The 25,992-nt window shown below is 44.9% G+C and overlaps 1 protein-coding gene and 1 long non-coding RNA gene across 4 annotated transcripts; one reads left to right on the top strand and one right to left on the bottom strand.

The window, feature by feature from the left end:
* The first annotated feature begins 220 nt into the window (after window positions 1–220).
* Window positions 221–25,031, top strand: MAP3K8 (mitogen-activated protein kinase kinase kinase 8). Of its 2 annotated transcripts, none has more exons than XM_043564858.1 (9): window positions 221–330; window positions 3,014–3,105; window positions 4,843–5,201; window positions 12,297–12,464; window positions 15,009–15,270; window positions 16,964–17,070; window positions 21,909–22,061; window positions 22,697–22,943; window positions 23,902–25,031. In XM_043564858.1, the coding sequence occupies exons 3-9, from the start codon at window positions 4,866–4,868 to the stop codon at window positions 24,030–24,032; spliced, it is 1,404 nt and encodes a 467-aa protein (XP_043420793.1). In that variant the 5' UTR covers window positions 221–330; window positions 3,014–3,105; window positions 4,843–4,865; the 3' UTR covers window positions 24,033–25,031. The 2 variants fall into 2 exon arrangements, with proteins under 2 accessions (XP_043420793.1, XP_043420792.1); XM_043564857.1 differs by lacking the exon at window positions 221–330 and adding an exon at window positions 538–781.
* Window positions 12,060–19,001, bottom strand: LOC122473981. Of its 2 annotated transcripts, XR_006294754.1 has the most exons (3): window positions 18,639–19,001; window positions 14,990–15,166; window positions 12,060–12,153 (listed from the first exon to the last, which is right to left on the bottom strand). It is a non-coding gene; the product is annotated as an uncharacterized LOC122473981 (long non-coding RNA). The 2 variants fall into 2 exon arrangements; XR_006294753.1 differs by lacking the exon at window positions 12,060–12,153 and having other exon boundaries at window positions 14,876–15,166.
* Window positions 25,032–25,992: the final 961 nt, after the last annotated feature.

Here is a 25,992-nt window from a genome sequence, read left to right as displayed (position 1 = left end):
GCAGTCTCTTTCTGTTTACGGAGTGAAAGGGGAAATGGAAAAGGCGGGGAGGCGGCGGCTGGCGTCCGCTGCACCGCCCCTCCGCCGGCTCAGACGCCGTGAGTCAGGGGCCGACGAGGGCGGCCAGGACGTGCGGCCTGAGCTGGCGGCCCCGCGCTCACTGGTACGCTCCGGTACGGACGACGCGCCACGCTCTGGGGCCGATCGCCCTGGCTCCGGGGTCTGCTGCCGCCGGATCTCGCTGCCCCTGCGCGCCCGACTCCGGTGGGCCGGCCACCAGCGGCGCACCGAGCCGTCGTGGGGCCGCGGCTGCAGCGCTCCGTCCGCCAGGTAACCCTGCATTCGGGGGCTTCCGGGGGGGGGTCTTTGTGGTCGCAGCCCTCCTGGTGGCGCGCCCCCCCCCCCACCTCCGACTGAGGGGCAAACTGCGGGGCTCTGGGAGGTGGGGGCGTGGCCGCCGCCCGCGCTGCTGCGCTTCCGCGGTTCGCGCGCGTCCCGGCTGCAGCCGGCACAGCTGGAAAGCACCTTGCGCAAGGGTCTCACGGGGTGCAGACTCCGACTCCTCCCCCTTCCTCCTCCTTCCCGGATCCCTAGCGCGCGAGCCGGTTAGGTCCGAGCAGTGCGCGGGGACGCAGAGACCCGCTGTCACCGCGCCTCCCGCTGCGTACGCCGCCCGGCCGGCCGCACTCTCCCCGCCGACCCCGGCGAGTGCGCTTCGGAGGCTGGAGACCCGGCAGCCGCCCGCCCAAATCGTGGGGGCTTTTATCATTTACAAGTCCTGGTAGGCTTCCCGGGCTTTGGAGAATAGGAGGAGGGGAGACGGGGTTGGCGGTTGGCGGAGCAGAGAACTTTTTGAATAGCTGAAACTTAATTTCGTGCTTATGTAACCCGGACGCTCTTCTGCGATTAAAGGGTCGTTGTAGCAGAACGTGAATGCTGGGCTTTTGGTCTAAGAGAGAGTGTTAAGGAAAAAGTTATTTCACGGATGTTTCCCGCTGGTCATGCGATATCAGAGCTCCGAAATTCTTCTGTGTCTGGGCGGAGAACGACGCTTAGAAAGAAAGGCGTGCATAGGGATCGTCCCAAAAGTTGACAAGGAAGGCCAGGAGGTGTCTTTAAGAGAAACGTCTATTTCACTTTCGGGAAGAGATTTTGGCACAGAATTAAGAAGTGCTCCTAATAAAAACAGGGAAAGAAACACTACTACAGTTGCATTAGGCGTCTGTAGCCTGAGTCTCACGTATTTGCCAAATGGAATATAATCTGATCCCAACTCTGATGGATTGAGGTTTGTATGCCTTACTTCCGGCAGATGGCCCTTGAGGACTTTTTCTTTCTTACAAGGCAAACTGGATAGTTGAGGTATCTAGAGGTTTGGAAGCAGATTGGCTGTGCTCGTCTACAGCTAGAATGTGTAATTCTGGGGCTTTTGGAGAAGATAGATATAATAAGAGGTGGGCCCCGAGGGGCAATGTGCCGAAAACTGGCAGAAAAATCTTTCGAGTGGGAGGTAACACAAGGCGTAATTATCCTTTGTTAGGCAGAGGCATATGCCGATAACCTTGGCCATTTTTCATTCACACTTGCTAGGGATTTCTCAACTTTTGTTTACACAAATAGAAGTAGCCAAGAGGGTAATGTTAATGCTTACGGTAGGATTTCCTCTTGCTGATTTCTGAAATAATTCAAAGCAAATAATTTGGGCTGTATCTGCCCATTTCTCCATATCTAAGATTGTTGTGTTTGTCCACTCCGTTGACAAGTGGGGGCGTCATGAGGATTTTTTTTAGTAACCTCTGTGGGGGAGAGTCTTTATTGGTGAAATAGAACAGCTTCACAAGCCACGCTTTTTCTACATGGGTAGTCATCTGTAGAACTCTGAAATCATTAAGCGTGTTGTCTGCTTAATTAAGGCCTGAAAGTGCTGAGGCTTTAGCAGGGGCCTTTAGCAGGCTGCCGGGTCCTGGGGTTGCTGGGGTGCACTGATTTGCGTGGCAGGAGGCTGTGTTGCTAAGGAATTAGGCCTGGCTTCAGTGTCCTGCACTCCTCCGCCTCCCCTGCCCTCCCTCTCTCCTTCCCCCTCTCCCTCTCCTCTGCTCCTCCTCTCTTCCTTCCCCCCTCCCTCATCAGGAAACTTAGGAGTGTGTGCACTCAAACCTCCTAGGCTTCGGGTATGAATGCTTGAGACTTTCTGCACAGTGTAAAAATCAAAACCTGTCTTTCCTCTCTGGATCATCTGACTTGTAAACTGCGTGGACTTTTTTTTCTCTTTCTTTCCTGAGTCACGTTGCTACTAGGAACTTTATTTTCTCTCCAGTCAGCCATTTGCTAAGTCCAGGAGCCTTGGAACTTTTCAAGCCAGCGGGGGTCCTCAGTCAGGCTGGTTTTGCTTTAACTTCCTTTTCTCAGTAAATTCTACAGGCAGAAACTGCAACCGAATGGCCCAACGAAATTCAAGGCGAATGTTCCTCCATTAACCTAAGAAATTCCTTTCATAACTCAAGACTCCAAGAGCCTGCATCACAGTCTCTCTCAAAGACACAGGGAGGTCTTTGAGAGGAGCTCTCTAGATATAACTGTGGTGGTAACAGCTATCAAAGCATTTCAGAGGTTTCTACCTTTTTTTTTTCATTTTGTCTCTTATTCTAGATACAGCCTTTAGAACCTAACCCTGAGGGCGCCTGGGTGGCTCAGTCGGTTGAGCACCCGACTTTGACCGCTCGGGTCATGATCTCGCGATCCGTGGGTTCGAGCCCCGCGTCGGGCTCTGTGCTGACAGCTCAAAGCCTGGAGCCTGCTTCGGATTCTGTGTCTCCCTCTCTTCTCTTCACCTCCCCCACTGGCACTTTGTCTCTCCGTCTGAAGCTCTCTCTCTCTCTCAAAATAAATAAGCATTAAAAAAAAAAAAAGTGAAGAAGCCCCGGGGATTGGTAGCCACATCCCATTTGCAGATAAGAAAGGCCTAAGCGTATCTGCAAAGCCAGGAGTCTGACTCAGTACTTCTTTTATGCAGGGACCAGCAACCACAGATGACAGAGCTTATTAACCATGCAGCAGATACCTTGCACACCTGAACTTCTTTAAACCTCACAACCGCCCTATGAGGTAGGTGCTGTTATGCTTCCATTTTGCAGATAGGGGAAGTAGAGGTGCAGAGTGGTTCAGGTGCTTGCCCAAGGTCGGGAGGCAGTGAAGGAGGCGCTGGGAGCCCATCCCCAGCAGTCTGAGCCAAGTGGAGCATCAGACTGCAGGGTGTGGGATTGCTCTCTGCCGACACAACTTGCGCAGCAGAAAATGGTCACGGAGTAAGTGACTAGCGACACCAGATTGCCTGGTTCTTTTCTCAAATGAAGTTCACTCCGAGGCCAGCGGTGGGTTCCTGTGTTGCAGGTGGGTCCCCGAGGTAGAACATTTCCTGGAGCTTTGTACTTGAGCTCCAGTTAGGTGGAGGCCCGTGGCTTTAGCATGGAGTGTTGGAGGTGTTAAACGGTTGTGCTTTTAAGAACCAGAAACATGGGGGCGCCTGGGTGGCTGAGTCAGTTGTGTCTGACTCTTGATTTGGGTCCAGGTCATGGTCTCGTGATCTCATAGTTCATGGGTTCGAGCCCAGCATCTGGCTCTGCGCTGACAGTCAGGAGCCTGCTTGGAATTCTTACTCCTTCTCTCTCTGCACCTCCCCTACTTGTGCTCTCTTTCTCTCTTTCTCAAAATAAATAAACCTAAACAAATATTAAAAAAGAAAAGAACCAGAAACATCTTTCAGAGAGGCTGTGCCTTCAGGAGCACCATAGGTCAGGGAGACATTCATGCCTCTGAATTCTCTTAGAAGTCTTAAGTAAATCTTTTTATCTTTAATCCTCTGGCTAGAACGGAGTTGTTCTAAAATCCTGAGGAACAGCCTCTTTTTTTTTTTTTTTTTTTTTTTTTTTACCTTTGCTTTACCTTCTTTTTCTCATTTATGGATCCCGAGGTGTAGCCCCGATTTGCAAATAAGAACTGAAATACAATATTAGCAGGTATGTAGTTAGCTGGCCTTACACGTGTCTTGCTTAGGACTGATTCGGCTTTGTAGGCCTCTCCATAACACCACAACTTCTAGAGGGTGATCAATCTAAGTATTAGATTAGCTTTCTTGGGCCATTGAGATACACGCTTTGTGCTGTTAAGGAATTCTGGTCTCAAGAGGGGACGGCTGATTTCACAGGCTAAAAGAAATCTTCCCCTCTCTCACACTCCTGGCTGGTAGGATTTGAAGCTTGTGGTCCCCAGTCTACAGGAGGTGTTTAACTCATTTGCATCAGAATTATTCCTGAAACTTGACCGATCACCATCTGCTTACTCACATTAGAATCCGTTTTACATGTTTTTGGCTCCAAGGCCTGAATTGTATTTGCCAAGTGAGCTCCTGAATTTGATAAAATTGTTCTTTTTCTTTAAAGTCACCCAAGGCTGGGAAGCCACAGAGATCTGTGCGGGGAGGGTTGGTCTCTTGGGGGAACGGTAGGGTTGGAAGCTGTCAAGGGCCAGGAGCCTTGGTATTTCCTGAAGGTTTGTTTTCAGTGGCTGTAGCTGATGCCACCAGTTCAGTGAGTGAGTGAGTGAGTGAGTAAGGAGTAAGCTCTCTGGATCTCAGGTTTCCCCTCTGTAAAGTGAACAGCTGGACTAAAGGTTATCTAAGGTCCCTTTCTTCACTGTCAACTTGAATTTACACTGTTGACACAGAGCCCTCCTTTCACCAACAGGCACATGGAAGCCTGTTCCCAATCCTTTTATGTCAGTTTCCCATTGATCTTAATCGCAAATACAAACACCGTCGCTAAGCGTTCCTGTTTTCTTTTGCAGACTCTCTAAAAAGCGCAACAGTGATGGAGTACATGAGCACTGGAAGTGACGATAAAGAAGAGATCGATTTATTAATTAAACACTTGAACGTGTCCGATGTCATAGACATTATGGAAAATCTTTACACGAGTGAAGAGCCAGCGGTTTATGAGCCCAGTCTGATGACCATGTGTCAAGACAGTAATCAAAACAAGGAGCGTACAGAATCTCTGCTGCTCAGTGGCCAGGAGGTGCCTTGGTTGTCCTCCGTCAGATATGGCACCGTGGAGGATTTGCTTGCCTTTGCAAACCATATATCCAACACGGCAAAGCGTTTTTACGGACACCGACCACAGGAATCTGGAATTTTATTAAATATGGTATGTTTTTTCCCGATCGTTGAGTGCTGTGGGTTCAGCTTTGCTACGGCAGCTTCACTTAATGCAGAGGGGCATTTGAACCAGGCTTAGACTGGCTGCCAGGTATGACTTTTAAAAATGTGGTGTCCGTGAGAATCACCTCTGTGTTAAAGATGCAGGAAAGGTCTTCATTAGGAGTTCCACTTAAAGAACCTTTTCCATCTGTCCGTTGTACAAACAGGCCATTAAGAAGAATGTATTTTAACCTAACAATTCATTAACAAGTTCATTCGTTAGTTAGGCAGAAGAAAAAGCCTTAATGAGAATCCTTCATCTGAGAGGGGGATGCAGACTTTAATTAATATTTTTGAAAGCTGAATTTTTTGCTCGTCTCTTATCACATCTTGGGAATGTCCCGATGTTAATACTGGCTAACTTGAGTTCTTGCAGAAATGTAGTTTGCAGGCCATAAATAGCTATCCACAGATTCACTCTCTTTAATTGGCAAAGTATGAATGACAAATGAAATACCTCCTTAGTCATACCAGGTATGCAAATAATCCAAAATGTTGTGACAGTACTTTGTCACAGAAGTTGATCAGATGATGTGTTTGGGTGGGTCTGGGATTCTGGCAGTCTTAGTGGGTCAGAGGTGAATGTAGGTGCTGGGTAAAAGTCACTGAATTTTTTAAAAAGAACAATTGGCAAAGGAGGAGGTAATAACCTGCAAAATGTGTATATTGATGAAAGTAACTCCTTTTCCTTTGGTGCATCTATGTGGCAAAATGGATATTGTCGGGGGAAGGTCAGCGTTGAATGATTAGAGTCTGGACAAAGTACTTAATTATTGCGTTGTTGGGTTTTGCTTTCTTTCTTTCTTTCTTTTTTTTTTTTTGTTTTGTTTTGTGTACTGCATTCAATTAAAAAACAACACAGTAATTTAGGTCAGCTTTGTAGTATACTGTTTTGTTAGAAACCAGTCGTGTTCAGCTCTAGCTCAGTTTGGAGCAAGGTTACGTTTTGCATCCTTGCGTGACTTGCTTTGGTTCCAAGTTGTAGGTAACAGTTGACGAAGTACTTTACCTTGATAATATTAGTTCTTCTTCTACGTGGAGGTAATCCTCAGCTAGGAGCACTACGTGTTTTCGTAACTAAAAGATAGGTGGAGAGTTCTGGTTAAAAAGTACCTATAATGAGAAATAATTGTATGTTTTTTTAATCTATGCATATGTTAAGATGGGTATTTTAAAGGAACACACGCAGAATACACAAAATTCTTTTGCTTATAAATATGTAGAGACTTAGGAACATTTCCTCCGGTCCATCAGATTGATGAGAGATGGGCCATAGAAGTTCATTGGGGGTGTACAGAAAGGAATTGAGGAAAATTATAAAGAATACAAAGAAATAGCTTCTGGAAGGGTTTGAGTGGGGGTGGGGGGGGGAGCCAATGCAGAAAAGGGGAGAAACAAAGACATTAAAAGGAAGTAGCAATTTTATCAGCAAAGCCTGAGAGTAGTATGTTGCCAGTCCCTGCCATGGGGCCCGTGCTCTATAAATGAACGGATGCTTATTCAGGAGAAAATTTAAGAATAGGACAGATGATAAAAGCAGGGACCTTTAAGACTTTAGAAAGCTTTTCAATTTAAAAATGATCAAGGGGCGCCTGGGTGGCGCAGTCGGTTAAGCGTCCGACTTCAGCCAGGTCACGATCTCGCGGTCCGGGAGTTCGAGCCCCGCGTCGGGCTCTGGGCTGATGGCTCAGAGCCTGGAGCCTGTTTCCGATCCTGTGTCTCCCTCTCTCTCTGCCCCTCCCCCGTTCATGCTCTGTCTCTCTCTGTCCCAAAAATAAATAAACGTTGAAAAAAAAAATTAAAAAAATAAAAAATAAAAAATAAAAATGATCAAGAACATAAAGCAAGGAGATTTAAAACTGGAGTAGAATAACAGAAGAACCTTAAAATCCACAGGAATGTAGACCAGGCCTCCCTGGGCAAATCAGCCCAGTGGTCGGTGGCTCTCGGGACTGTGGTTGACTTTTCTGTCACTAAGCTTCAGAATCGGATACCTCCCGTGACTGCTAGTAACCTATGCCAGGCCTGTGCTTTATAAATAATGGCTTAGGAATCGTGATTTGCAGGGCTTGGTCTTTGGCAGTCGGAGACAAGATGAGGAAGGAGGCACAGCTGGCTTTTGACTCCCATTCATCCTCATGTGGTGCTCCCCTGGGAACCATCCCCTGGGTAAGACCTTTGTCTTCCTGTGGCCCTCCTAATACCCTTATCAAAGCTTTTCCACTCGGGGCTTCATTTGCTGCTGTCTCTTTGCTTTAAAAAACGATAGCTAATTATCTAACAGCCGGATAGATTCCGAAGTCAAATTGATCTATGAAGTGCATCTACACATGGACCAAATGCTTTCCTTTCCAATATTCATCCATTCATTCGCTAGACGTAGGTCAAATATCTACAGCGTATCAGGTCCTTTTCCAGGTGCTATAGATCCAGTATGGAAGAATCTGTGCTCTCGGGTAGCTTACTGTCTGGTGAATGTGGGAGAAAAGTAAACAGGCAATTACAATGAATGCAGTGTGCTACTTCCCAGTACAACTACACCTTGATTGCAGTGGGGCTGCTCAGACGGGACGCCTTGACTTTACATAGCCGTGAGGGTGGGGAGGGGGAAGAGACAATGCCAGACAGGCTTCTACAAGGAATTGGTGCCTGAGCTCTCTAGTTGGAGTCCTCCAGATAAAAGGGGATGGAGAGAGGAGGAGAGTGTTCGAGGTGTAGGGAATGGCACATACGAAAGCCCAGAGGCATGGAGACGTGGTGTGTTTCTGGCAACCAACAACAATAAAGCCCGTGGAGTTAATGAGACTGGGCGGAGGACCAGGAATTGCAAAAATATCCCCCAGCCTAGGCATCTAATTGGCCTGCACGCGTATGCAAGTGCGTGCTATTTTTCTAAAAATAATATTCATAAAGATTCCACCCACGTCCAGCGGGACCTGGAGAAGAAGCTTTTGTAGACTAACCTGGGCATTGCTTTGTATGACAGTGCTGTGAGTTGTTTACACTCCAGACCAATTCATAACCGGAGTGGGGGATGAATAACCGAAAATGGGTTGCCAACACCAGGCTCATTGGTGATTGTATGGGCGCTGCAGGGCCCCAGAGGGCTCGCTCATGGCTTCTCAGGCCTGAAAAAACCCTTAAAGATACTTGAGTCAAGCCCTTTGTCTGATGCTGGAATCACCCCGGTCTATCCAATAATTGTTGGAACATTTTGGTCTGTGCCTGAAAATGTCCCGTGACGAAGAGTTGATCGCATGCTGGGGCATTAAGTTTCATACTTAGCCCATTCCGACTGTAGGAAAGTCCTTCCTTCTAGAGAACTAAAATCTGTCTCTGAGTCCCCTTAGCCCTAGTCCTACTTTTCAGCCATAAAAAGGTGTATATGTTGGGTAGTGTGAGGGTGCAGGCCCATGAATGAAAGTGCCTGGGTGTGTATTTCAGCTCTGGCTTTAGCTCTGTGATTTGGGGCTAGTCATTACACCCCTCGATGGCTCAGTTGACTCATCTGTAAAATGGGCAGCATCGTAACACTTACTCTGTGGGGGTGTCGTGTGGGACAAATAATGAAGGCACGTGAGCTGTTTATGTATTGTGAGTGTTGAAAGGATGCCAGCTGTTGTCATGGCCATTGTTGTCCACAGCTGTTACTCTCCTTCCTTAGGACAGTCTTTCCTATATTTTATTTATTTATTTTTTTAACGTTTATTTATTTTTGAGAGAGAGAGTGACGGAACATGAGCCGGGGAAGGGCAGAGAGGGGGAGGAAGACACAGAATCCGAAGCAGACTCCAGGCTCCGTGGCGCAGAGCCTGACATGGGGCTCGAACTCACGAACTATGAGATCACGACCTGAGCCAAAGTTGGTTGCTTAACCAACTGAATCACCCAGGTGCCCCAGTCTTTCCAGTATTTTGAAACTTTAATGTTCCCCACATCTTCTCTCCTCTGTCCCAAACACTTCTCATTGTGTCTGCTACTTGTCACTCACTGGATCATTAACTGTCGTTGTCACCTGGGCAGCACCTTCTGAACTCAAGCCTGGGTCAGTGCCTGTCTTACAGCCCAGAACTTGAATGTGGCAGTCCCTTTGTTGTGTGATCAGCAGAGTGGAAAAGAGCCAGCTTTGCCTGTGTTCCCCATAATATGCCTCTTCTAAGTTGTATTTGTTTTGTAGCAGCCATAAACACAGGCTCCCTACGGAGTTTATTCTTCTTAAAATACCTAAGAGTTTTTCTCAAGTCCTGCTGCTGGGCCCAGTATTGTTGAGCGTCACTGATCTGGAGGAGATCCAAAGTGTGCTTGTATGTCTGTGCTTAATGGTGGCTTTGGTAAGCTGAAGAACTGGCAAAAGATGAGCAGCGTGGACTTCCAGAAGATTATCTTGCAGGGACCCTAAAAGAAGAAGAAGGAAAAAAAAAAAAACACATTGCAAACCCAAATAAGGGAAGGTCTAGGGCCAGGGGAAGAACCAGGGACTTTGCAGAACTACAGACTAGTTGGTGCTTGCGTATCACACTGTGTGTTTTGGGGTTTATCATCAAAGGAGAACCGGCCCTCGGAGGAGGGTCCCCAGAACATGCAAGATTGCAAAATCGGGCCGGAGGAACTCGGCGGTATTCCCTCTAAAGAGGCGAAGGCTAAGTGCTCAGTGACTTGTGAGTGCAGACTTTTAATAACTGGCTTTTGATCATGGCTTAGCTTTAATTCCAGTCTTCTAGAAGATCAGAGGCACGCAAGAGCTGTGGCTTTGGGGTCAGACAGACCTGAGTTCGAATCCTGACTCTGCCATTGCCTAGTGAGTTACTTAACCTCTTGAAACAGGTTTCCTCATCTGTAAAATGGAGATAAAAATAGTACTTACCTCACAGGATCGTTGTGAGCCTTTGATGAGGCCGCAGGACAGAGCCTGGTTTGTAATTAGCTCCCAACAGGGGTACCTGGGTGGCTCCGTCGGTTGAGCATTCAACTTCAGCTCAGGTCATGATCTCGTGGTCCGTGAGTTCGAGCCCCCTGTCAGGCTCTGTGCTGATAGCTCGGCACCTGGAGCCTGCTTTGGATTCCGTGTCTCTCTCTCTCTCTCTCAAAAATAAACTTAAAAAAAATTTTTTTTAATTAATCACCCAACATACGGCTGCTGTTATTCTCCTTTATCCCTTGGATCAGGTTGGGTGATAACAAAGTTGGACAGAAGTAAAACTTCTGCGAAGGCCAATGATACCCTGAAGTGGATAACTGGAGTCTAGGTGACGTGGGATATGTAAATATTTAATAACAAGAAAGAAGCAATAAGCATGTGCAGTGGAGTGCCGTGGGTATGGTTCTGTCTAAATGTGGAAAGGGACTAAATTTATCACGTTCTTAGCGTGCTGTAAAAAGAGGCCTCCAGTCACTGGAGGTGAGACACTTCTCGAAAGGAGGTCATATTTCAAACGAGGCAAGTCTATGGGCTGTCGTAAGTATTCGTATTCGATTTCCTGCTGGGGCTCCGTGCAGGAGCTGGCTCCGGGGAGTGCTCAGGAAATATTTCATTTTAAATTTAGTGACTTCACACTTCTTAGTATTGGAGCTGTCCTCTGCTTCGCTGCCTGACTAATAGCACACGCATCTGTTGGGGGGGGGGGGTGCAGCTAAGATAGGCGGTAATGGAGACGCAATGAATAACCCTGGGATTATTAGAACTATTCCCGCGGCAGTGACCTTACGACAGGCCCACGCATCTGCACATGAATCAGGTGTTCATTCTTTTCCCATGTGGTCCACGTTCCCCTTTGGCCTCTTCTGCACTTGAAATAACTTAATGTCATGACAGTTTCATAGTTCCTGAATTCCTAAACTGAAGTCCTAATACTGCTAATTGCAGTGAGGAAAAATTTGTATTTTTGAGACCATTTATCCCTTGAAAGAATATTTTAAACCTGTTTTAGGCATGTGCTCCAGGTCATAATTCCCGTGGACTATCTTATTACTTTGTTTTCATTATAATTATAATTATTTCCCCTTGTAATTTTTTGCTCTCTTACAATTGAGATATTCTTGATGTGCAGCAAAATACAGAGACCTTAATTGTCCGTTTTGTTGAGTTTTGACAAAAGCACATACCCTTGCAGTCCACACTGCTACCAGGATGCAATTCTTTTATTTATTTTTTTAAGTTTATTTATTTTGAGAAAGAGAGTGCAAGTTAGGGAGGGGCAGAGAGAGAGAGAAAATCCCAAGCAAGCTCTACACTGTCAGCTCAGAGCCTGACACGGGGCTCGAACCCATGAACTGAGATCACGACCAGAGCTGAAATCAAGAGTTGGACCATTAACCAGCTGAGCCACCCAGGTGCCCCGGGATTCATCTCTTTTAATATTTGAATCGATTGGTTTTGAAACCTCCCAGTGTGTTTGCCTGCTCGGGAGCTCTTGGAGGTTAAGGGTCTCATAGCTGCCTCCTCACCACCGAACACAGTGGCCAGCACACAATCTGCGCTCAGTAAATTATTCAGTGGGCGAGTAGATGAGGGATAATTCTGCCCTTACTTTATTTACGCAGCACTGTCAACTCATAGCCCTGGCATACCACATTATTTTCCAGAATCCTCCACGATCACCAGTTGATTTCCATGCTCTCTCTGTATGCGTCATGTGTGAGTAATAGCTATGCAGACTAACAGGTTAGCACATTTTAATTGGAAGCAAGTCAACTTGCAGTCACAGCTTATATTTATGCAATCTTTATTTTCAGCCTTTTGGTCGCTGTAGTCATGCTCCCTTCGATAAATAATTTTTAAAGTTTTGTTTGACAATTAATTACTCACCAGTAGGTGGAAATACGATCAGGTCCAACCAGGGATGTGTTTCTGTTACATGCTTTCTCTGTCTTGCTGCAGCTCTAAATATAGTCTCTGTACACTGTTAGGATTACACAACAGTGACATTAATTTCAAACATGGCGTGGAGGAATGCAATCTAAAGTAACCAGTCTGAAGGGTGTGTCTTAGAAAAGGAGTTTGCTGAAGTTCTCACCCTCCCACCTTTTTTTGTTGTTGTTGTAGGTAATCACTCCCCAAAATGGACGCTATCAAATAGACTCTGATGTTCTCCTCATCCCTTGGAAGCTGACTTACAGGAATATTGGCTCTGATTTCATACCTCGGGGGGCGTTTGGAAAAGTATACTTAGCACAAGATATAAAGACTAAGAAAAGAATGGCCTGTAAATTGGTATGTACTTTATAACCAGACATCCTGTAAAATGGAGATAAAAATAGTACTTACTATTCGTATGTTCCTATGTTCGGTATTGTGGGTCTTACTCGTTTGCATTACTCAGAAGTTGTTACCATTTGACTGGATCTCATGTAAGGGTGCCCTGTCCAAAGGCACCTTTTCTCTTTTTCTCTTTCTTCATCTTTCTCTTTCTCTTTTTCATCCTCTTTTCCTTTTGCTGTCTCCTTTTTTTTTTTTTTTCCCCTTTTGGATTTGCTTGCTGCCTGTGGCTGTTCAGCCCCTAACTCTGCTTAAGTGCATAGTTGGTTTTACTCTAGTTTGCCTTGATAAAAAAGAAAATGCCGCTGGCTTCTGTACCCGGCTTGGATATCATCATCCCTCTTGTGGTAGGGTGGAGTGGAGGGGAGCTATCCTGCAGGAGCAAATCTCTGTGCTGCTCCTTTAATCCCACCCACTGGGGAAGGGGCCAGGTAGGGAAGCAGAAGCTGGGCAAGCTGCCAGGCTTCTCAAGACTGTAGATTAAAGGGCTGAATTTAGGGGCCCCTGGGTGGCTCAGTCAGTTAAGTGTCTGACTTGGGCTCAGGTCGTGATCTCATAGTTCATCAGTTCGAGCCCTGCATTGGGCTCTGTGCTGACAGCTCAGAGCCTGGAGCCTGCTTCAGATTCTGTGTCTCCCTCTCATTCTGTACCTCCCATTAATGCCCTGTCTCTCTTTCTCTCTCCCTCCCCCTACCTCCCTCCTTCTCTCTCTCTCTCTCAAAAATAAATAGTAACTTAAAAGAAAATAAAAAATAATAAAGGGATGAACTTAAATAGGCCAATTCTTGTAAAGATGCCATCACTTGTTATTAAACGGTCATTGCTGAGGTACCCCTGCTTTGGACATGTACCTGCCTAAGCTGGGCACGTATACACACCCCATGACCCAGCAATTCTGCTCCTATAGGTACACACCCCATAGGCATGTACACGTGGTCACCAAAAGCTGTGTACTAGAATGTTCATCAGAGCACTATTTGTAATAGTCCCAAACTGGAAAGTTTCTAGATGTTGCAGCATGGTCTCTTTATACAATGGGATGCTGTACAGTGAAGAGAACACATGATTTACACCTGTAGTAACGTAGATGAAACTCATAAAGACATGTTAAGCCAAAACAGCCAGACAGCAATCTGCTCTGTGAGATTCCACTTCTATAAAGGCCCAAAATAGGCTAAATAGATCCATGCTGCTGGAAGTCAGGATAGTGGGTGCCCTTGGGAGGCAGTGACTGGCGGAGGTCAGGAAGGGGTTCCTGGGGTGCTGGTAGAGTTTTGCTTCTTGATCCAGGTGGTAGTTACATGCTGAAAATTCGTTGAATTTGCTAGTTAACCAGTTTTGTGCTTTTTTGTATGTCTGTTTTACTTTCAAAGGTTTTTAGAAGTGCAATAAATTGAAGTCACTTTTGATTTGTTGACTATGGCCTTAGTCTATGTTATTGTAATTAAAAGCTCACCAATATACTGGCCTCATTTATTCCTTCAAAGAGATTTGCTAGAGTATCTGTTATCAAAAGGAAAAACGGAGGTATTATCACAAGCCATTTGAAGGTTGCATTTAGAGGAGATGTGTCTCAGTTGTCTTAAAAGAATCTGGGGACATTTTAGAAAGAGCTTAGAACCAAAGTGCCCTGTTGTACAGTTTTGTCAGAAAAGGCATGAAAAAATACCTTTGTTGTTCTCAGAGTACTGACATTCAATTTTTAAGCTGTATTTTTTTGTCTTAAGAACATACAGGGTGATTAACAACCCCTAGCAGATTCAAAAGAATGTAGATTGAAGAATGAGACCCCTTTGGCTGAGGCAGCTACTGTTAATGAGTTCTGTGTCTTTCCAAATGTCTGTGGACATGTGTATGTATAGCTTAAAAGTTTTTTACAAGTGGGAGCATAAAATACGTACTTTTGCATTTTGCTTTCTTTGTCTAACACTAGATTTTGGAGACATTCCATTTCCATCTGCACTGAAAGATCTACTTTTTTCTTTATTAGTAACTTTGATTTTCCATAGAATAGATGGCCAATGCTAGAGCATGAGCTGTGGATCCAAAGACATCATATTATTTCGTGACAAGTTGAAATATTGATGCTAGAGCCTAAAAATCTAGGTGCCGTAGAAAGTGTATGTAAAATGGATGGGAAATTATCACCCTTTCGATTCAATCATGGATAATTCTTTGGTTGGATTGCTACATTTTAAATGAAAATAATACTTTATATTTTGTTATTTTCTTCTTGTGAATTGTACAAGTTTGTACGCTTTGACCACCTTCACCTATTTCCCCAAGCCCCCAGGCCCCAGCCATCATCTAAAGCGGACATAATGTAAATGCAGGTTTGAAGTCAACATTATTTGAACTTGGCAGTATAATTTCATGCAGATCCTTGAGGGATCCTTGGGGGCATTTATTTGCCTTCTGGTTTGTGGGTTGACCTCTATTATAGATATTTTTTCACTGTCCTGGGTTGGTTAGCATCTTACTAGTATTTCTGTGTTCTAGATCCCAGTAGATCAATTTAAGCCATCCGATGTGGAAATCCAGGCTTGCTTCCGGCATGAGAACATTGCCGAGTTATATGGCGCAGTCCTATGGGGTGAAACCGTGCACCTCTTCATGGAAGCAGGCGAGGGAGGGTCTGTCCTAGAGAAACTGGAGAGCTGTGGACCAATGAGAGAATTTGAAATTATTTGGGTGACAAAGCATGTTCTCAAGGGACTTGATTTTCTGCACTCAAAGAAAGTGATTCATCATGATATTAAACGTGAGTAACCTTTGCATGTGAACCTTTTAGGCTCTTAGATAGGAGGCAAATGGACTCCTCCTGTCTTTAATCCAAAGATCCTCAGTGAAGGGGAGGACAGCTGCCCTGGAGCACTTTTCACTGTCCTCCCCTGCGCTCCTGAAACGTGTTTTAGAACCCAATAGGGTCACTAAAGCTTTCAAAGTCATAAGGAAGGAGGATTATCCAGTTGTGGAAGATTAGAGCCACACATCTGTTGAGTCCTGGCTATGCCCTTGTTAATAAGGCTTTCAAAAATAGTAATTTACTTTAAACACACACAGAGTCCAGTCGTTTTTGGGAAACAAATGGCTTTTTAATTTTGAACACCATTTTGCCAATAATTCGTTAAACAGGCCTTCGCTGACTGCTTTCTAGGGGTAAGAGATGGTGGGAAATACAACACAGAGACCCACTGTAAACCCTTAATATTTAATGCTAAATCGCACTAGTGAAACTATTACTTGAACAAAAAATGGGTATTTTACTTTTTCATTTTAGGAAAGTGGCATGATAATCATATGCTTATATCTTAGAATTTGAAAGCCAAGCTCGTAAGCATTATATTTTTCCAGCTTTATTGAGATCTAATTAACATATAACATTGTGTAAGTTTAAGGTATGTGATGTAATGATTTGATGTATGTGTATATTGCAAAATGATTAACACAATGAGATTAGTTAATACATCCATCACCTCACAGAGTTATAATTTGTGTGTGTGTGTGTGTGTGTGTGTGTGTGTGTGTGTGTGTGGTGAGAACTTTTAAAATTGACTTGGGGTGCCTGGGTGGCTCAGCTGGTTAAGCATCCAGCTTTGACTCAGGTCATGATCTTGCATTTGTGGGTTTGAGGCCTGCATCGGGCTCTGTGCTGACAGTTCTGAGCCTGGAATCTGTTTCAGATTCTGTGTCTCCCTTTCTCTCTGCCCCTCCCCTACTTGTGCGCTCTCTCTCTCTCTCTCTCTCTCTCAAAAAATAAAACTAAAAAAAAATTTTTTAATCGACTCAGCAACATTTAAATATATAATACAGTATTATTAACTATAGTCACCCACGGTGTATATTTTACCCCCCAAACTGGTTCATTTTACCACTGCAATTTTGTGCACTTTGACCACCTTCACCCATTTCCCTGAACCCCCAGCCCCTGGCCATCACGATCTGTTGTCTATTTCTATGAGTTTAGTTGTTTGAGATTGCACATACTAGTGGGATTCATACAGCTTTCATCTTTCTCTGTCTGACTTATTTCAGTCATTTCACTTGGATCTTCAAGGTTCTTCCATGTTGTTGTGAAAGGCAGGATTTCATTCTTTTTTATGGCCGAGTAACGTTCTATTATATTGCATATACACACATATCATATTTTCTTTATCCACTCATCCATCATGTACCCTTAAATCGTTTCCATGACTTGGCCATTGTATCTTGAGCATTATTAGTGTGTGCAACCATTTACGCCCACATCGACTGCGTTCTTGGCATATCTAAAGTGATTTTCACTTAAATTCTCACCCAGATTTATCCTGCTCTTTTGAGTATAATATGATCATCCTGGTAGGGAGCGCATTTTAGTCTATTCTGATTTGGGACTCACTGTTTTGGATGATGTTTTTGTTTTATTTATGGGTATATAGACAATTTGATACTAAAAAATTGTCTTCTTTTTATAGCTAGCAACATTGTTTTCATGTCCACAAAAGCCGTTTTGGTGGATTTTGGCCTAAGTGTTCAAATGACTGAAGATATCTATTTTCCTAAGGACCTCCGTGGAACAGAGGTAATTCTATTCCCCCAGGGATGGTCGATGTCTTTTTAAGAGTAAAAATAGGGGCGCCTGGGTGGCGCAGTCGGTTAAGCGTCCGACTTCAGCCAGGTCACGATCTCGCGGTCTGTGAGTTCGAGCCCCGCGTCGGGCTCTGGGCTGATGGCTCAGAGCCTGGAGCCTGTTTCCGATTCTGTGTCTCCCTCTCTCTCTGCCCCTCCCCCGTTCATGCTCTGTCTCTCTCTGTCCCAACAATAAATAAAAAAAAAAAAAAAAAAAAAAAAGTAAAAATAAAAAATGTTCTAGCGTTCTTGCAGAAAGGACTGAAAAGGGGGTGAAAAACCATTGCATCAAATAGGATTATCACTGGAGCATATTTAGTGAGCACTTGCTCTGTGCCAAGTACTAATTTTAGCATTTTAAATGAATTACATTATTTAATCCTCGTAACAAATTACCTCGTTATTGGTAAATATCGTTCTCGTAGGCAAACACTATTAGGATTCCCATTTTACAATAAGGGAATATGCTAGGAGGGGTTAAAATAAAGGGCCCAGGGGCGCCTGGGTAGCGCAGTCGGTTAAGCGTCCGACTTCAGCCAGGTCATGAGCTCGCGGTCCGTGAGTTCGAGCCCCGCGTCAGGCTCTGGGCTGATGGCTCGGAGCCTGGAGCCTGTTTCCGATTCTGTGTCTCCCTCTCTCTCTGCCCCTCCCCTGTTCATGCTCTGTCTCTCTCTGTCCCAAAAATAAATAAACGTTGAAAAAAAAATTTTTTTTTTAAATAAAATAAAAAAAAAATAAAATAAAGGGCCCAAAGTTACTCAGCAAGTGACAGATCCGGTACTTAAACCAATTTTTTTCGGAGCCTAAATATCGTCACTTTTTACGATAACTAACATATATATATAGTCTCAGTGTAACTTGTATTACCATCTTGGTTCAAGTATAGCCATAACTGACGTAGTTACTAATAGTATATATTGAGGACCAACCACATTTTAGGCTTACCTTTCATTCTAGAGAACCTGTAATGAATCTCAAATTTATTGTAGCGCAAATAAATTGTATTTGAAGGTCCAAACTAACTGTAATTAAGTCAGTGGTGAAGCAAAAGCAAAACCAAACCACAGCCGTTTCTGGATGTAAATGAGATGCATGCATGAGCTTTCAGCTAACGTATTTAATTTAACGTACGCATGATTAGGCTGAACAGTTGATTCATACAACAAGCGTCTGTTGAGCATAGCTCTGTGTCAGGCTGTTGTAGGTATCAGGGATGGACCACTGGACAAGGCCAGCAGGGACCATGCCTTTGGTGGTATTTCAGCAGCCCCCACTCTTTGGTGAAGGGACCTGTTTTAAAGTTACCCGAATTCTTCAAAAAGCAACAGTTTGGTTCATAGTAGACTATGATGGGCATGGGGTTGGATGCAAATGGTAAGGTAAATGGGTATGGAAGCCTCCTCTCTGGTTCGTGTCCACCTCGGTAGGGTGCTTAACTATTAGAACCTCCCAGCCCCAGGTTCTCTCCCTGCTGAAAATGTCCCCAGCAAATGGAGAGAGGGCCCTTGGCTGCACCTTTACCTTAAGATCACCGGGTCAGTCTTGGTGTTCAATCAGATGACAACCGTTAGTCCAGCTGGTAGGCGCAGTGCACTGAACACAACCGCGGTATAAAAACAAGCAGGCAGACTTCATCTTAAACCAAGATTGTGGGAGCTTTTTCGTAACTCTCTCAAAGCAAAGACTTCTCCTGGGCAGCAGCAGAAATTGCTGATAGTACTGAAGTTATTCCGGAAAATACTTGAGAAAGGATCCTTGATAAGTTGTCTGTGAGCAGAGTAATATTTAGAAGAGAAAACTGTAAACTTCTTTAAAAGAATGTTTCAGTCCCCAGATCTTAAGAACACTTCACCAGAGCACAAAATCTAATTAAGACTTAATGCTTACGACATGTTTTTTTTGGGAAATGTTTCAGCATATTTTGGCATTAGTCAGAAGTTCAGATACGTGACATTCTACCCTTTTTCCTGGAGTCGGTTTGAGAAACAAACTATTTATGGTATTATAGATAGAAAATACCTTTCTCTTCCCGGCAGTGTGATCAAATTGAACATTTTGCAATGGCTGGAGGAAGATATGTCTTCTCTGGGATTCTCTAGCAGACAGAGTGTGTGTGCTTGGATGTGAGATAATGGCATAGCGTTTGCTCTTAAATAGTATTTGGATTGAGTTATTTTCAGCAAATGTAAATTGCTTTTTACAGAGTGCTCAGCTGACTTTAATGTCCAGAGTTATCAACTTTCTTCAAATCAGCCTGCATTTACTATCTGTGTATGGTACTCACAAGTCAAAATTTGATGAGTAAGGTGGTAAAGTCACCATTAAAAGCTTTTAGCAAGACTCTTCATCTTTGAAGAGTCAATAAGATGTCATTTGCCAAAGTCAACTGAGCAGAGTTACTTTCCATTAGAACTTGATCACTTGTCGGGGGGCGGGGTGCCTGGGTGCCTCAGTTGATTAAACATCTGACTTCAGCTCAGGTGATGATCTCATGGTTTGTGGGTTCGAGCCCCACATTGGGCTCTGTGCTGACAGCTCAGAGCCTGGAGCCTGTGCTTTGGATTCTGTGTCTCCCTCTCTCTCTGCCCCTCCCCCACTCATGCTCAGTCTGTCTGTCTCTCAAAAATAAACATTAAAAAATTAAAAAAAAAAAAACAAAAAAAAAAGAAACTTGATTACTTGGCTACTGCATAGCCAGAGATGATTTCTGATCCCTGCTGTGTAACTCACAAGTGCAAACACTGGTCACCTGTCTTTGATCTCTCTCCCAGCATTCAGATTCAGAACACGGCTAATCTGGCATATGTTCAATCTATTGTTTTTTAATTACATGGTAGAGAGAAAGAATAAATAATGAATGCAAATAGCTAATTGGAACAACTTTTATAGCATGGTTCTTTTTTAAAAGTTCTTATTTCCTTCTGAGTCTGTGTTTGGTCTTACTTGATAGAGGTTAACACATTAATCATCGCGCGTGTGAGCATGCACACACACACACACACACTTTGCACAGTCTCTTTCTGTTTCTGATACACGTGTTGAGAGGTGAAGCCTTGACCCCCAACCGACAGGTTCCCTTGCTCTAGTGCCCCAGGCCTGAGGGGGTGCAGGTCTCCGAGAGGCTTCCATGGTTCCCACTGGGCGTGTTTCATGCTTGCCGTCAGCCAGCCTGAAGAGTTCTCGAACGCCATGCCCTGCCGCTCTCGCTCTCCTAGAGCTTGAGGAAGCAGGAGCTCTGAGCCACGGAACTCTGGGGGACCTGCCCGGCGCTGGCAGCGGTCAGGTCGCCAGGTGGGTGGGACGCTGCATCCCCAAATCCACCACTGACAGCCTCCAGAGCTGACGTCGCCCACGCCGACGGGCCATACGTGGCCTGATCTTTGCCTAGGAGAGCAAGCCAGCAGGGAGGAGACGAGCATCCTCCATCGACAGCTAAGCCTTCCCGCTGCATCTGTCGTTTTGCTTTGTGATGATATTTAGTAAGAAAGTCTGTTGGGATGCAAAGGCGGCGCCTTTACTTTAGGAAATGCTTGAGAACAGGGAGCTCAGTGTAGCCTGTTTGGTGAGACAGACAGACAGAATGAGCAAGGGAGGCCAGGAAGTGTGTTGTAGGATACTGTTCAGGATGGTTAGGATGGGGAAACTGGGAAATTTCCCCAGTTTTTGTAAGCCAGTTGTTTTACTTATTGACTCTGAAATATATTCCAGGAACACTTACCCCTTTCTCCATATTCAAATGATGGACAGCATGAAAATTTCTTAATGCTAAATATGGATATTTACTCTATGTCTGTACCAGCCATAAATATGGATCATTGGCTACGAGTGTTTGCTCTCTTTCTTTCTTTTTTAAGTTTAGAAGCAAACGCTTCTTAGAGAAACTATTTCTGAAACTAGCCCTACTTTTCCAGCATGAAACCAAATAGAACTTACAGAGTGATACAATGTCACACCTTTAATATTTAGTCACCGGCTACATCGTAGGTAGAAATGAGAAGTAGTTCACGTAGGGGCACCTGGGTGGCTCAGTCGGTTAAATGTCCAACTTTGACTTAGGTCATGATCTCACGGTTCGTAGGTTCGAGCCCCGAGTCAGGCTCTGTGCTGACAGCTCAGAGCCTGGAACCTGTTTCGGATTCTGTGTGTCAATCTCTCTCTCTCTCTGCCCCTCTCCTGCTTGTGCTCTCTCTCTCTCTCTCTCTCTCTCTCTCTCTCTCTCTTAAAAATAAATAAAAAGAGAAGAAGAAAAAGTAATTCTTATCAATGACAGGACCACTTTTACAACGTTACCTGCTATTTTAAGTTTTTCTCTCCCGTGTGATGGGTGTTAATACCCTAGGTATTTCTGCTACCTTTTATTACTGCAGATCATTAGAGGGTCGGCAGTTTAATGACAAACATGAAGTGAAAAAGTGGATTTGTAGTATCCATTTAAATATGCAAGGAATTGGTGTTTTAATAGAAAAATTAAGCCAAGGTATGTGCCTTCCAGAACCTTGGCGAGTGGGTGTCCCAGGTGGGTCCTTGGCTGCCGCGTGTTCAGTATGTTCAAAAGCGTTGCTTTTCATTAGGCTGCAGAGACGTCTCGGTCCCAAGTTGCTGGCTCCCCGAGGGTGTCTGTGTCACTGTCCCTAGCGTCAGGGAACACAGCAGTGACACAGTCTTCTGAAGGACTGAAGCGTGCAATAAATACGGTAAAGCTGGAGGAGCTAGCTTCCAGAACTGGCTGAGGGAAACGGACCCCCAGACAAATGGAGGGAGTCAGACCGATGTTTTCTGCTTCTTTTTTAGATTTATATGAGCCCAGAGGTGATCCTATGCAGAGGTCATTCAACCAAAGCAGACATCTACAGCCTGGGGGCCACACTCATCCACATGCAGACAGGCACCCCGCCCTGGGTGAAGCGCTACCCTCGCTCTGCCTATCCCTCCTACCTGTACATAGTAAGTAGAGGGTCAACCAGGGCTGGGGGCGCGGGGGAGTTCTGCCCGCTCGGGAGAGCCGCCGTCCCTCCTGTAGCCCACCCGAGGGGAAGATGTGAACTGGTGACCCATGAGACGGAACTGGAAAGTTCTTCCCGTGTGGAGCAGAATCCCATTCCTGCAGAGAACGCATTGCTGGGAATTTACTAAAATCTGCACCGGGCGTCAGTTGCATGCTATTCTGTTATACGTGTCATCCTACAGTGCCACTTAGCGCCGTCCGAGTAGCATACATCTCCGAGCCAAAGAAGCTGTGTCTGTTCTTTGTCCACTTTCAGAAAAGACATGTTAGATTGTAGATCCCCAAGCCAGCCTGGCACATAGCGAACCCTGCAACTTCCATTTTACCATCGAGAGAGAGCAGATACGTCCCCGTTACGGCACGGTGACCCTTGAACATCGTTAACCCACAGAATTCGTTTAATTCGGGGGCTCTTAAGACATTCCGGGCAAACGTGGTTAAGACAGGACTGTAATGGTGCGGGGCGTGCGGTGGGAGGCAAAATGCCTTTCCAGGTCCTGGTAACTGGAACGCTCTTCCTGTTGAGGGTGTATTTTCGTACCACTGGTGCTTAAGAGAGCTTGTTTGCTGCTAGATCCACAAGCAGGCGCCTCCGCTGGAAGATATTGCAGATGATTGCAGTCCCAGCATGAGAGAGTTGATAGAGGCCGCCTTGGAGAGGAACCCCAATCACCGCCCGAGGGCAGCAGACCTGTTAAAACATGACGCCCTGAACCCCCCCAGAGAGGATCAGCCGCGCTGTCAGAGTCTGGACTCCGCCCTCCTTGAGAGGAAGAGGCTGCTGAGCAGGAAAGAGTTGGAACTTCCAGAGAACATTGCTGGTATGGACACCCTCCTGTGCCCGACGCCCCCCTGCTTCCCTTCTTTTTCTGTCTGCATCAGACTTCTGATGGAGTGCACAAAAGCACTCGGAAACAAAAAACTGGAGTGACTTCTCGAGTGCCATAGAGTTGTTTGAGAAATTTAAGCAAGAAGTTTAGCAAAAGCATTTAAAAAAACAAAAATTGGCTAATCGACCAGCAAATCAGGGCATGGTTCAGTGCAAATGCAGGTAGCCGCAGTCCTTGAGAACTGCCTCTGACTTGCTTTCTTGCAATAGGGAGTATCATGTGCCTTTAAAAACGGATCGAGCAGGGTAGTTTTGCTGTTGGTTCTGAACAGACTTTTATTTAATTCGGTTACGGCAAAGCCACATCAGTCCTTGGTTGGAAACATCAAGATGAAATACTGAGTCTGAAGTCAACTTGCATTTTTGTCTTCCTCTGCCTAAAACCTCTTTGCCAGCTATGAATCTTTCCCACTTAGGAAAGTCAGTACGCATTCCAGGAACACTGAACATGCACGGAGAGTGTTTCTATTTTTATTATTAAAATCTGTGGCATTCTTAATCCATTTAGGTCCAAACCCAGATGTCACGCCTGGAATGTTTATTTGCATTTCATTGTCTTCTTGTCTGACTTTACTGTATTTAAAGAGAACCATCTGGGGCATTGGAAAATACGCCAGAATTTCTAGCTAATTTCTTGTCATCGGTGACTCTTTTTCGAACCTTTTTGTCTGTGTCATATTACCAAAACTAGCCCATAATGTTCAACTCTAAGTCTATCGTTTTTTAATAAAACCATAGCTCGAACAGTTTTTTCATGAAGACCAAAGTTTCCTTGTACCGCCTCCCCCACCCCTGCACTCCCCCCCTCCCCAGCCGGAAGGAACAGGTATTTATTATTGAACATGTCACCTGATCATTTATTTTATTTTTTTCAATGTTTTCCTTTTCAGATTCTTCATGCACAGGAAGCACTGAAGAATCAGAGATGCTAAAGAGACAGCGTTCCCTCTACATAGACCTTGGGGCCCTGGCTGGCTATTTCAACTTTGTACGGGGTCCGCCAACACTAGAATATGGCTGACTGATGTTATCATTTTCTCTAAATAATCAAGACTCAGCGTTGGTCTCCTGGAAGCTGGTCCTGCTGAGTCTACACTGGGGCTCTGGATAACGAACTGTGCCATTTGTTAGCTGGCCGTGTGGGCTCCCGTGACTCATGAATGTGACTCCACATGGCTCCCATGGGTTTGATGTGTGAAGCTGCCCTGGTAGCTGCCAGGTCTAAAGGTTCTCATTTCTCAGATGGTATGACTCAAAGGGAGCTGAGGGTTCATGGCAGGATCGTTTCTAGTGACTGATTCCATTCACTGTGCACTTTGCTCACCATTTACAAAATACCAACCACAAGGATAATGTGTTAGCCTGAAATTACCATTCTTGGTTCTGATTTAAGTACGGGAACTTCATTTAACTCAGAATAGTTGGCTTGTATATATGGGTGTATATTATAACTCCTTGAGCCTTTGTGGGTAGATTCTAGTATAAATTAAAGTCGTCATATTTTGGGTGAATAGAACAACTTGAATCTTCTAGCAATAAGCTGAACTGGTGTCTCAAAAATGGCTCCTTATTCAGGAGCCATCTGACAGAAGCCACTAGTGACAGGTTCTGTTATGTTCCTATGGAAACATTTTGTACTGTATATGCTATGCTTAAAACATTTAAAACATGGTGTTTTGAATGTGGATAAAACTGTGTTAAACCACATAATTTCTGTACATCCCAAAGGATGAGAACGTGACCTTTAAGGAAAATGAACTTTTCTAAATTCTTAATGATGCTACTTTTGTAACTCTCCTGAACACTTCCTCGTAAGCATTTGTATATTAAAATAGCATACTGTGTATGTTTTATAGCAAATGCCTTCATGAATCTTTCTTACACGTACACATATTTTTAACATTGTAATTACGTCAGTATTCCTACCTAAAGTACGTTTTTACATCAGGCAAATGAAACCGGCACTTTTATCCAGCGTGATTGGTCAAGTCAACTGAATAAACTCAGTATTTTGCCTTAATTCTTGTGGAGAGTGCGATTCTCAGCTGGGACTGGGGGTGGGTTATGGGGGTTGGGATAGAGGTGGGAGGAGAACGTGTATCACGAGGAAGCAAAGAATACCTGAGCGTTTTGCAAAAGGTTCGTATGCTCCTCGTCTGTCACTGCTGCATTAAGCCATTGTTGTCATCTGGGTTACACCGCATGCCTTCGGCACAGTGGTGCAGAAGAATACTTGTTAGCCCCCGGTGCAGGCCAAGCCTGGTTCTATTTTGCAGCTTGTTTTTATACATTTATACTACCTTTGAATATATGCTTGCATGTCCTATGTCTGTCGTTTGTCGGGTAAATAACTAACTTGCCTTGTGTTAGTTATTAACTAACCTTACCGTGTGAGGTAGATTTCAGTTGAGGACACAAATTCTTTTTTTTTTTTTTTCAACGTTTATTTTTTTTGGGACAGAGAGAGACAGAGCATGAACGGGGGAGAGTCAGAGAGAGAGGGAGACACAGAATCAGAAACAGGCTCCAGGCTCTGAGCCATCAGCCCAGAGCCTGACGCGGGGCTCGAACTCACCGACCATGAGATCGTGACCTGGCTGAAGTCTGACGCTTAACCGACTGCGCCACCCAGGCGCCCCTCGAGGACACAAATTCTAACAAGTGTCAGGAGTCTGATTTGTCATTCACCGAGTGACCCGCGTGACATACTTTTACGTGTGTTATGTGTGTTAGGTTTTACTAAAGCCACCTCTGTAACCCTCACAAGCTCATGGATGAAAGATGCACCGTTACCTCCATTTTGGGGGACCCGAAACACCATGAGCTTAGACAACTATGCTTAAGATCCCAGAGCGAGTGAAGAGCCAGAACCCAGGCCTTTCTGTCCCCAGTGTGTATTTTCTTCCTCATAACTGTGCTGCTCACAAGTGATAGGCCATCGCAAGAGATAGATCATCTTGCTGCAGAGAAAGCACGATGCT

The sequence above is a fragment of the Prionailurus bengalensis genome, chromosome B4 (assembly GCF_016509475.1).
Source record: "Prionailurus bengalensis isolate Pbe53 chromosome B4, Fcat_Pben_1.1_paternal_pri, whole genome shotgun sequence".
NCBI lineage: Eukaryota > Metazoa > Chordata > Mammalia > Carnivora > Felidae > Prionailurus > Prionailurus bengalensis.
Note: the sequence above shows the minus strand (reverse complement) of the source record. Positions and strands in the feature narration are given on the sequence as shown.